Source organism: Bufo bufo, chromosome 7 (assembly GCF_905171765.1).
Source record: "Bufo bufo chromosome 7, aBufBuf1.1, whole genome shotgun sequence".
Classification (NCBI taxonomy): domain Eukaryota; kingdom Metazoa; phylum Chordata; class Amphibia; order Anura; family Bufonidae; genus Bufo; species Bufo bufo.
Window position 1 is genome coordinate 109,981,415 of NC_053395.1, and position 13,142 is coordinate 109,994,556.

Sequence of the window (13,142 nt, forward strand, 5' to 3'; positions counted from 1 at the left end):
GACGTTCTCTCCACAGATCAATCCAACCCATCTCCGAGTTGGGTCCTTTGCAGTGCCAAAGGTTGTTGATCCCTGTGGTATAGCAGGTGGTAAATTAGCATCCTACTTCACCCGTAATGACATAATAAAGTCAAACAAACTAAATTACTTTTGTGCCAGAGTAGTGCACGACACCGAGTCTATGGAGAGGAACAGAGAATGATTACTCAGCGCAAGCAGACATTTGTAGAGTCAAAAAAGAAATAGCCAATATGATGGTGGAAGTAACACAAGCAGTGTTCTTACTGTCCAAAAGTAGCCTGTACATGGAGAAAAACTCACACCACACAGCCACCACTGATGATGGAGTTGTGCCCTTTGGACGCCTAGAAAACCACTTCTCTGCCTCCCAAAGATCCATGAAGAAGACAGATTTCCTGCTATCCAATTCACAACGTCAAGCAGGATATACTATTGAGTAAGGCAGACTAAGATCTTGTAAGTGCCTCTTCACTAACACAAAAGTGGAGCACTTCTTTTGCAACTCTGCTGAGAAGTTTGGGAAGAGAGAGATACTTGCGTTTTCTTAAGAAATATCTTCCTTATTCCTTGCCAGGCAAAGGATTAGATCTCTGTCTTTCCAATTCAGGAAATTAGCCAGCAAAGGCCTGAGTGGGGTTCTTAGCTGTGGAGGGCAGGCAGGGACATGATGGGCCAGCTCCACCGCATAGGCTAATAAGAAGTTAGCGTCTAGAAAGATGGTCTTGAACCATGTTTAAAGGGAACCTGTTGATGGGCTATAAGTAACTCCATTTTGTCCTTTCAGCAACATGTATTACATTTGGCCAGTGCACTTACAAAATCTCCCTTCTCCCTTCCCCCTTTTGGAATGTGAGAAACTTCCTGTGCGGTTTCAAGATACCCATACATTCCTTAGTTTGTAAGTTTGAACAGTCCTACCTTATAGGGTCATCTTGGCTCAAGTGCCTGCTGGCCTATGTGTATATACCTGATTGGTCAAATGCTGTTACTATGAGTCATCTATTATGTTAATGCAGAGCTCAAGTGTTATCATACTATAGGTCAAACAAATGCTAAAATATGATTGGATGTCAAGGAAGCTCAACCCCCTCTATTATAACTGTTTGCCAACTGTGAAATAAACCAGAATGGATTGGAACTAGACACGTCTTCAGTGTTATTTCATTCATTCTCCCGATACCGGAATTAGACTTAATTCAAGCTGATCACCGAAATCATGTGTCAGGGACACGTTAGGCAAAAGAGTCTATATTGCCTTACAGTTTTGGGGGCTCAGTCTCGGGATTGGGAGGGTCATCTTCAGGTCTACAGTGAAAGACATCAATTCTTGTCCTCCTCTTGGACCTGGGGCACTGACCAAAATCTCATCCAAGTAAGTCGAACCATCTATTTATGATTTCGGTGGATTGCGGTGTCCGGGACATACGCAAAAGCTCAGGGAGCTTAAGTTGATTGTAAGAGGCTCAGGGAGTCCATATCATTATATATTAGATATAGTGCACTATATGAATAAATCTGTTCAGGGAACAGAAGGTTACAAGCTTGGATTAACTCTTATGTATATATAGTATAAGTATTTTAGAAGTATTAAGATTATCTGTCTGTGTGAGATGTTGACCGGGTGGTAAGTGTACGGTCACATCCCACTGTGAAATCATTCTGTTTCCATCACTGCCAACATGTAAACTTTATGTTGCACGGTCTAGTCCCACAAATTACTTCCTAGTTAACACATGGGTAGACAATTTGGCAGGATGTGAGAATTGACAGTTAAAATGTGAAACAGAATGTTATGCCCGGCTGGCAACAGGGATGAAAAGCTGTAAGAATCTGTGAAGTTAGAAGCTTACAGACTGTGTACATCAGAACTCCTGTGATGGTGAATGAGAAAGCAGAGCAGTGTCAGGAAGTTATTTGATGGCAAGGAAAAAGTGCCCCATTGTCTGCAATCAGAAAGGGCTTGTGTTAAACGTTCAGAAATGAACTGGTTAAGTTTTGTTGCCCTAATGATATGTGTGTGTTTAAATAGGGACGATCTATGGCCCTAGAATTAGAGATTACAGCACTAAAAGATGGTCAGTTAATGCATAAGTGTATTGATAATTGAAAAGAGAAGTTGTTGAAGGATAATAATAGGCTGGTGCATACTGAGTTATGGTTTAAAGTGTCCATGGAAGTAACTGAGAGAAATTGGAAGTTGGAGAAATGAGTAGCATTTCTTATTACAAGATGGAGGATTTTGAATCCTATAGAGAGAACTCCCTCCCATCTCATACCCCCCTCCTGTGCTCAGGAATTCTATATGGGGGTTGGGGGGAGGGGGGCTGGTAATTGGTAATGCATCTGCAGACTGTGAAGATACTAACCTGATCTTCCAGACAGGGATTAGATCCAATGATGTTTTCAAAAATAACCTTTCCAAATTATATGTTCCGATGGTTTAAAATGTGCCTGCAGTGATTATTCCCATGATGCTAATTGGAAGTGTCCAATCCTATCAATCTAAGGTTGCACCCATTCTAAGTCCTTATTCAGATATGAGTAAAAGTTTGAGGAATATTTGGGACAGTTGAACGTCCTGTGATTGATTGCTTTAATTCCCCTGCTTGAACAATCCTGAAATAAGAGACACTAGGCAAAGGAAATGGGGGAAGGGGAATTATATAGAATAAGTGGCGATGTGTGTAACACTAAACTAAAACCACATGGCATATAAGATGATTTGAATTTTAACAAAATGACTGTATGATTATAACATGTATATTGTTTTACAGCGACAGACCATCAGCAATTCTGGGTGTGGTGTGGATATCTGTTTCCAGGAAAGCTGTGTTTGTCTGTGCTGCAAATTTTGGAATGTAATAAAGAAATTGTGTGATTTGGTGAAAGATACATGATTCAGTGGAATGTGAATGGGTGTGGCTCTGAGTTGTAAGTGGAATTGAAAATGTACGAAGACTGAGATGTTTTTAGCAGAGCTGTGTGTGCAATTCAGTTTTTATGTGTAAGGGCGTGGTTATGAGTTGTTTGTGAAAATGGGTACATGAAAATGTGAATAATATGCGCATTGAGAATTTTATTTTATTTTTCTTGGAAGTTTTTGGTTTTTATTGGTACCAACAGCATTGATCAAGCTGTACATTTTTATTTATTGAAGTCAATGAGAAGTTTTTATGGGCCCTTTGTGTGTTCATGTCTGTATTGTCAAATCTGTTTGTTTCAATGTTTGCAGTTACATGTTACATGTTAAGTGTTGTGCTTAACATCAGAGCTCTGTTCTTATGGACAGCTGGGATACTAATGATTGACAGAAGGAGGACCACAGCGTCTGACTAAAAGGGGTGGACTTAGATGACTCAGAGTAGGAGGAAGGAAGTGTGAGCCTTCTATGTGAATTAATGGGGTTTTGAAAAAAAAAAAAAAAATTCAAAACTGACTCACTACCACTCGAGACCATGGACAGGGAATACATCACAGATCATGTATTTAGCATTATACTAGATTGCCCAGTCAGCCTATTAGGGAGAGATTTGTTCATTAAGCTTGACTTGCAGGTATCAGAGAAGAATCAGGACATAAGAGTACACTCAGATCTCATTCCAATCTTTACACCAGTGCCACTGATTCTTGCAAACATACAGGACCACCCAGAACTCAATAACATTAACCCTGCATTATGGTCTTCAAATGAATATGACACAGGATTCATAGATTGCACACCTTACACAGCTACTGTGAAACCAGGTGTCATCTCAGTGTTCCAGAAACAATACCCGTTGTCAAAAGAGAAATTTGATGGACTTAGGGCAATGATAGAAGAATTAGTACAAAAGGGAATCCTGGAAGAGGTGATTTCACCCTACAGCACACCCGTGAATCCAGTGACAAAGGCAGATGGTGCTACCCGCTTTGTACAGGATTTAGGGGCCATCAACAACATCATTGTGCCTATAGCCCCTGTTGTACCTGATGTCACTTAATTATTATCTGCCATTCCAGCAGACGCTGTTTGGTTCAGTGTGATAGATCTGAAAAATGCATTCTTTTCTATCCCAGTTGATAAGATAACCAGACTACTTTTTGCTTTTTCCTTTGACAGACGTCAACTGACCTGGTGCAGAAATGCCCCAGGGATATGCTGATTCACCTGTAGTGTACAGCATAGTCCTACAAGCGATGTTAGAACCATGGTACCCCCCCCCCCCCCCCCCCAAGGTTCTGTGCTGCTGCAATATGTCGATGATTTATTACTGTGTAGCATGTCAGCGGAGGCCAGCATTCAGGATGGTTTACAATGGTTGTCAGGATATGGTCACAAAGTGACACTTAAGAAAATGCAATGGTGTAAAATGCAGGTTGAATACTTGGGCTTTGTCCTCACAAAAGGTGAACGCAGAAAGAGTCCAGTCTATTGCGGGTTTAGTCACCCTGCACACCAAGAAGGAAATGTTATCTTTCCTTGGTATGATAAACTACTGTAGACAATGGATTCCTGATTGCTCCTACTATGACAATGTTTTGAGGCAAGCCACTCTGGAAGAAAATCCAGATTTGATTAAATGGTCTTCTGAAAATGTACAATGCATTTGATTATCTGAAATGTTCACTCATGTCGAGTCCAGCGCTGGGCCTCCCTGACTATAATATGCCCTTCCACATGTTTGCACGCCGAAATTGTAAAACCATGGCGGGTGTACTGACACAAGAAAACGGAGGCAAGTTGCGTCCTTGTGTTTTTTTTTTCAAAGGTAATGCCCACCCCTGTTCAAGGGATGCCGGCATGTCTGTGTTCTCTTGCAGCCTGTGCTATGATGGTAGAGTCGGCAACTTCTTTCACAATGTGACATTACACCATTTTTGCACACCACTCATGATGTTGTGGGCCTACTCAAGGACATCCGCACTCAACACAGCAGGCAGCTGAGCTCATTGCACTCACTAGGGCATGTATTCTACATACTGATAGACCTGTCACCATCTATACTGAGAGTAGGTACACACATGGGGTAGTGTGGGACCATGGTATAATCTGGCAGAGGAGAGGATTCACGGCAGCAGATGGTAAGGATCATGTCTCACAGGGCAATGCACTGGCAGTTAAGGTGGCGAAATGAGTGGCCAAATGCAACCTCACAGGTTTGTGTAACCATTGGGAGATGCCATGTTTGGCACCTCCAACCCCTGAGATGTTGCAAATGCTTACTGATCTTCAGTGGTATGCCACTGAACAGGAACAGTAAGACTGGTGTTATTCAGTATTGCAGAAAAATCCTGAGATAGGATTAGTCTGCGAAGAGGGGAAGTTGTGCATTCCCCAACACAGTGCTTCCATCTTAATAGCACATTTCCACGGAGTAGGACATAAACAGCATTGAGATACTCATGGGTAGGCCTTTCCCCACACCATGGGCAAGACGCCCCCTGGTAGTGCAGGAAGGGGACTTGGACCTGATCAGAGAGGAGTAATAATCTGATCAAGGTCCTCAGTAAAACTGAAAAATAAGTTGCTTGTAAGTCTCCTTCTCTTTCACAGGAACAAACCCATCCATTCCGGGTAGGCGACCAGGTGATGATCAAGATCTTGTAGAAGGGAAAGGAACCAGGAAGCTTCACCTACGGACCACCTACCGAGGTAGTCGCAATCATCAGAACAGCAGTCCTCACTGAACAGTCGCCCACGTGGATCCACGCCACAAGGATTAAGTTGGTGAAGAAAAGAGAGGTACTAACGGGGGCAGACAGCCCTGACCTCCAACGAGGCCCAGAGGTACTAACGGAGGCAGACAGCTTTGACCTCGAAGAAGATACAGAAGGGGTACTAACGGAGGCAGACAGCCTTGACCCCCAACGAGATGACGCAGTCGGGAAATTCCTCGAGATGGCTGAAATGTAGTGCTTTGATAATTGCAGTTTTGTGTCTCCTATTCACTGTCCCATGGCTGTGGAACAGACAGATATACCTGAAAACAGAATGCAGAGGAGAAGACAATCTGTGGAAGACAAAGGAGAACTTATGGCTGTACCTGGCCAAAACTCTGAACTTAACTGACTTTTGTCTCCGAACCACTTTATCTGCATTTAACATTTTGGAGACATGTCTGATAGCAGTCCCCACCCCAGTAGATGTATGGACGGAGCTCCTACGTTCTCAATGGAATGACACAGATTTGGAGGATCATGATGTTAAATATGGATATGTAAATCCTTATCATGCTTGTTATGACTGTCCTACATATGAGACTCTGCAAAGTAATATGATAGAAATAATTACAGGTCTTGTCACAGCAGCAGGAATATGTTATAACTTCACCTGTGATGAGACACTATTGCCCCCCTGCATACAAGCAAAAATGCAGAACAAGACTAAACCAAATATTTGTGATAGAGATTTAGGTAGTTGTAAAAAGATAGTATCAGGAAAAAATATGCAATGTAATATTACAAAAACAATACCATCCCTAGACAAACATGTACCTCTCCCAACAGGATGGGTATTGGCCTGTGGGAATACTAGTTACACATACATACCGGCCAATATTACAGAGGGACCCTGTACAATAGCTAGGTTGACGTTAGCAATGATACCACTATTTCCAGCAATGCAGACACGACACACGAGAGACACTTCCCTACAGTTACCAGAAAATTGTGATTATAATGTGAATCTCCTCTCTAGATCAGAATATATGAGTTTAGGGATGTCTTTGATAGGAGTACCAGGTTTGGCCATATATAACCACAGGACAATATCAAAACTTGCCTGTTTTATGGTAAAACAGATAAATGTCACTAGTTCAATTCTGCAAGATATGCTGCTGGATATACAATCGTATAAAAAGGCTATCTTGCAGAATAGGGCAACTATTGACTATTTATTGCTCCAACATGGTATAGGATGCTCAGCGTTCGCAGGGATGTGTTGTTTCAATTTATCAGACCACTCCCGTGGAATAAAAGATAAAATAGGCCAATTAGAAGAGATGATAAAACATATAAAACAGGATGTTGACCAAGGTTGGTGGCACTGGCTTTTTGGCTGGATACCTGACTTTGGTCAAATAAGATATGTTTTAGGAGTGGTACTCGCCGTGATCGCTGCAATAGTGTGTCTCTGCTGTTGTCTACAGTGTGTGCCCTCCCTTCTGGCTGTATGTAAAAATGTGGCCGAAAGAGGGGTACACTCAACATTCCTCTATACTCCGGTAGAGGTAGAAGAGGCAAACACAACCCCAACAAAGCCTGAGGATTATACTCCTGAAGGGTATATGGAATACCTAAAGGCTTACAAGCAAACAAAGGAAGAGCAGAGAAAGAACCATATAGTATAAGGTGTATATATAAGGTTCTAAGAGGGGATTGATGGGCTATAAGTAACTCCATTTTGTCCTTTCAGAAACGTATTACATTTGGCCAGTGCACTTACAAAATCTCCCTTCCCCCTTTTGGAATGTGAGAAACTTCCTGTGCGGTTTCAAGATACCCATACATTCCTTAGTTTGTAAGTTTGAACAGTCCTACCTTATTGTAATGCCGCCGACGCGACGGCCTTTTGTTCGTCTGCCGCGGTCCTTGCGTTCCACCGTGGAACGCGGAAGACGCGCGAACTCCGGGTTGTGACGCGGCGGCTGCGTTCCACGGTGGAACGCGGAAGTTATTCGGACCAATCAGAGGTCCCTATTGCACTTCCTGGTTCCATTTAAGGGGGCTGGTGAGGCGGCATGGCGTGCTGTAATTGTTGTCGGTACGCCTGCTGCCTCACCACCTGTGTATGGGATCTCCAGAAACCGAACCTTTCACCTCTCCCCTGCTGTCATCTGGGAGACGGATCCGCACCGCAACCGGACCCGCTCCAGTTACCCCGCTGCCATCCGGAGGACAGATCTGCTCAGTAACCGGACCCTTCTCATTTCCTCACTACCATCTGGAAGACGGATCCACTCTGGCCTGATACTGCAGTCTCCTTGGGAGTTTCCACCATCGCATAGCGCTGCCAATCGCAAGTACCCTTTATGTGAGAGAGCTTCTCTCCTTTACTTACATGCAGGCTGAGATAACTGTGTAGGACTCTTACTGAGTGGCCCCTGTTAACCTGCGTCAGCTACCGCATTCTAATATTCTAACACCTAACCGCAGTCTATGAAGCAATAGTACTGTGCCGACCTGAATTGTTTTCTCCTGATCACGTGATGGTAGAATCTCAAACTCACCGTTGAGGTTGTGAGTGACGCCTGAGATTCATATCTGATTGATCCTAATAACCCGCAGTTGATATCCACTGTTGAAAAAATTGCAGACGTGACACTTATAGGGTCATCTTGGCTTAAGTGCCTGCTGGCCCATGTGTATATACCTGATTGGTCAAATGCTGTTACTATGAGTCATCTATTATGTTAATGCAGAGCTCATGTGTGATCATACTATAGGTCAAACAAATGCTAACATATGATTGGATTTCAAGGAAGCACAACCCCCTCTATTATAACTGTTTGCCAACTGTGAAATAAACCAGAATGGGAACTAGACACGTCTTCAGTGTTATTTCATTCATTCTCCCGGTACCGGAATATACTTAATTCAAGCTGATCACCGAAATCATGTGTCAGGGACACGTTAGGCAAAAGAGTCTATATTGCCTTACACCTGTCACCGGGATTTTGTGTATAGAGCTGAGGACATGGGTTGCTAGCTGGCCGCTAGTACATCCGCAATACCCAGTCCCCATAGCTCTGTGTGCTTTTATTGTGTAAAAATTGTGACTCATTTCAGGGACAGGACTCATCTCAGGTTAATTTGCATAGGTATCAAATTGGTTTTTTTTACACAATAAAAGCACACAGAGCTATGGGGACTGAGTATCGCGGATGTGCTAGCGGCCAGATAGCAACCCATGTCCTCAGCTCTATACACAAAATCCTGGTGACAGGTTCCCTTTAAAGAAAGCCCAAGGGATACAATCCTCTTTCAGGCATGCCCAAGATCCTTATCAAGAAGGAATCAAGTTCAAGAAAGAATGGGCTGTCAGAATCTGGTTGTTGGAAATTTATTAAATACAGGGCTCACCTTTTTCTCATTCAGAAACTCCTTTACACATGGTAGTGTGTGTTTCGAAAATATATAGAAGCATGGACACTAAAAAAAAAATATGTATATAACATATCATTATAAATCAAAATAGATAATCAAAATTAAGAAGTACTCAAAAAATTAAAAATAATAAAAACGTGTTATATCTATACATACAAGTAAAATACATTTCTACTTTGCTCTGGCATTTCTTTGTTTACTTTGTCCCCTTTTCTGTGATCTGAGAGAGATAACAGATCTTAAGGCTACTTTCACATCAGCAGCAGCAGAGATCCGGCAGACTGTTCACCCGCCGGAACAGCCTGCCGGATCCGTGCTGCCACTAGTGCACGCGTGCCCTATTCACTATAATCGGCATGTTTGCTGTGCTACGTCCAGACTAGGAATAGACCGATATAGATTTTTTAGAGTCGATACCAATAATCTGTGAACTTTCAGGCCGATAGCCGATAATTTATGCCGATATTCTGTGCATTTTCATTTTTGAAAAAACAAAAAATTCCTACACAAATCTGATGAAAAAGAACATGTTTATTGTTAACAAGTATTATTTTTTTTTTTAAATCTTTCTTTTTCATTTATACTTAATATTTTGGTGTTTTTCTTGTTTTTTTTTAACTAACTTTTAGCACCCTTAGGGGCTAGAACCCTTGTCCTATTCAGGTGAATAGGACTTAAAACTCTCCCTGCTGCTCTGTGCACACAGCAGCATGGAGCCGACTATGGCAGCCAGGGCTTCAGTAGCGTCCTGGCTGCCATGGTAACCGATCGGAGCCCCAGGATTACACTGCTGGGGCTCCGATCAGAAGCGTCGACTGCCACCAATGTCTTTAATACTGGGGTTGGGGGGGGGGGGGGCGCACTGCACCACCAATGAAGATAACTCGCCCATTAATTCATATACAGGAGGCGGGAGCTGGCTGCAGAATCACATAGCCGGCTCCCGACCTCTATGGCCCCTTTCACACGGGCGAGTATTCCGCGCGGATGCGATGCGTGAGTTGAACGCATTGCACCCGCACTGAATACCGACCCATTCATTTCTATGGGGCTGTTCACATGAGCGGTGATTTTCACGCATCACTTGTTCATTGCGTGAAAATCGCAGCATGCTCCTCTTTGTGCGTTTTTCATGTAACCATAGAAATGAATGGGGTTGCGTGAAAATCGCAAGCAAGTGCGGATGCGGTGCGATTTTCACGCACGGTTGCTAGGAGACGATCGGGATGGAGACCCGATCATTATTATTTGCTCTTATAACATGGTTATAAGGGAAAATAATAGCATTCTGAATAGAGAATGCATAGTAAAACAGCGCTGGAGGGGTTAAAAAAAATTAAAAATAATTTAACTCACCTTAGTCCACTTGATCGCGTAGCTGGAATCTCCTTCTGTCTTCATCTTAGCTCTGTGCAGCAACAGGACCTGTGGTGACATCACTCCGGTCATCACATGATCCATCACATGATCTTTTACCATGGTTATGGATCATGTGATGACCGGAGTGACGTCACCACAGGTCCTGTTGCTCCACAGAGCTAAGATGAAGACAGAAGGAGATGCCGGCTACGCGATCAAGTGGACTAAGATGAGTAAAAAAATGTTTTCTTTTTTTTTTAACCCCTCCAGCGCTGTTTTACTATGCATTCTGTATTCAGAATGCTATTATTTTCCCTTATAACCATGTTATAAGGGAAAATAATACAATCTACAGAACACCGATCCCAAGCCTGAACGTCTGTGAAGAAGTTCGGGTTTGGGTGCCAAACATGCGCGATTTTTCTCACGCGAGTGCAAAACACATTACAATTCCCTCAACGCACCCGCACATTTTCCCGCAACGCCCGTGTGAAAGAGGCCTATGAGCGGTAGCTGTGATCCGCGGCAGTTAACCCCTCAGGTGCGGCACCTGAGAACAAGGATCGCGCTGCTGTTGGAGCGCTCCGTGTTTCCTCAGCAGCACAGGGGAGAAGGAAGCAGTGTCTCCCTTTCCCCTGTGCCGCTGCCACCAATGAGAGGCGAGAGGACAAGAGGAGGGGAGGGGCTCCTCTATGACAGGTAGAGGAGGCACTTGAGGGGTTAACTACCGCAGATTGCAGCTACCTGTCATATAGGTCGGGAGCCGGTGTTCTGCCAGATTCCTATACCTGGTAGAATCTGGCAGAACACCGGCTATGTGATTCTGCAGCCAGTTCCCGCCTCCGGTTGAATTTGAATGAGTGAGTCAACAACATTGGTGGCGCAGTGGCCACAGCCCCTCCCCTCCTCTTGTCCTCTCTCCTCTCATTGGTGGCAGCGGCACAGGGGAAAGGGAGACACTGCTTCCTTCTCCACAAGTAGTTGCAGGGACCGCGCTGATACCAGCAGTAATAGACACAACGCAGACTTCAACACACGCTCCAGCAGGCAGCTGTTATAAATCCACTCCTATGGACGTCTCCTGCAGCGTCTTGATATCAACCGAAAACTTCAATATACGGCACCAATTCCTTCTCCTGGATAAGGGTTCCGCTGCTTATTTGTGACTGTGCATCTCGCCCCCCCTTTTTTTACTGCTTCCTTCTCCCCTGTGCTGCTGAGGGAACACAGATCGCACTGACAGCAGCGCGATCCTTGTTCTCGATTCGTTATCGGCATATCGGCAAAATAGATGCCAATACTGATAACTTTCAAAATTCTGAATATCGGTAAAACCGATAATCGGTCGATCCCTAGTCCGGAGCTCGCCCCCCCCCCCCCCATTATAGTGAATGGGGCCAGAGCGCACTTCCGGCGGCACGCATGCACTAGCAGCAGCACAGATTCAGCAGGCTGTGCCAGTGGGTGAACAGCCTGCCGGATCCAAGCTGCTGCTAATGTGAAAGTAGCCTAATAATACTAGTAATATACATTTGAAAATGGGATTTTGGTTACTAATATTTAGGTACATCTCAAAAGTCACTAACGCTGGGTTCACATCACGTTTTTCCCATCTGTTTAACATATACAAAAAGCGTATACGTTAAACGGATGCCTCAGATTGATGCCATACAGTGGTATCCGTTCACCATAGAGTTCCATTCTAAAAAAAAAGTTTTTTTTTTTTACCATTTAAAAAAAAATAAGTACTGCATTTTTCGCCCTATAAGAGGCACCTAGGTTTTTGAGGAGGAAAATAATAAAAAAAATATTTTTAATCAAAAGGTGTGCTTTCGGTGGGTTTTGAACTAATGGTGGTCTGTGGATAACACTATTATGGGGGATCTGTGGATGACGCACTGTTATGGGGGATCTGTAGATGGCACTGGTTTGGGGGATCTGTGGATGGCACTGTTATGGGGGTATCTGTAGATGACACTTATGGGGGATCTGTGGATGGTACTGTTATGGGGGATCTGTGGATGGAACTATTATGGGGGATCTGTGGATGGAACTGTTATGGGGGGGATCTGTGGATGGAACTGTTATGGGGGGATCTGTGGATGGCACTGTTATGGGGGCATCTGTAGATGACACTGTTATGGGGCAGATCTGTTGATGACACTGCTATGGGGGAGGATCTGTGGATGACACACATTTATAGCATCTTATGCTATATATGTGTCATCCACAGATTTCCCCCCCCCCCCCCCTATAACAGTGTCCCTGTGCCCTGTGTAGTGACCCCCAATACAGGGGATGGAGGCCGGCAACTGGTGTTGAATTCGTGGTGGGGCCCGGTGCAGTCACTGTACTCTATTACACCTGGCCCCGCACACAGCAGTATTCAATTGTAGGCAATCCATATGTAAAGTGTAGGCAATCTATATATAAAGTGTAGAAATCCTCTGCGGTAGGGCAATCCACCTAGTACTCACTATGAAACTCCGGTACTAGCAGGCAGGCTGGCTGGTCACTCACTTTGTCACGCACATGCTCCTCCCACTTTATTAATGAAGCAGGCAGAGCATGCCCCTGACGAAGTGAGTGACCGGCCAGCCTGCCTGCTAGTACGGGAGTTTCATAGTGAGTACTAGGTGGATTGCCCTACCGCAGAGGATTTCTACACTTTACATATG

The 13,142-nt window shown here is 44.0% G+C and overlaps 1 protein-coding gene across 4 annotated transcripts in view; it reads right to left on the reverse strand.

The window, feature by feature from the left end:
- The window catches only part of LOC121009055 (glucose-1-phosphate thymidylyltransferase-like), a 631,424-nt gene that overhangs the window by 19,591 nt on the left and 598,691 nt on the right, over nt 1-13,142 (reverse strand). For 3 of the 4 annotated variants that reach the window (XM_040441983.1, XM_040441981.1, XM_040441984.1), the window contains one exon: nt 9,082-9,150. The exons of the other annotated variant lie outside the window; for it this stretch is intronic. In XM_040441983.1, coding sequence (XP_040297917.1) covers nt 9,082-9,150 — 69 coding nt within the window. The remainder of the gene's footprint in view (nt 1-9,081; nt 9,151-13,142) is intronic. 4 annotated transcript variants of the gene reach the window in all.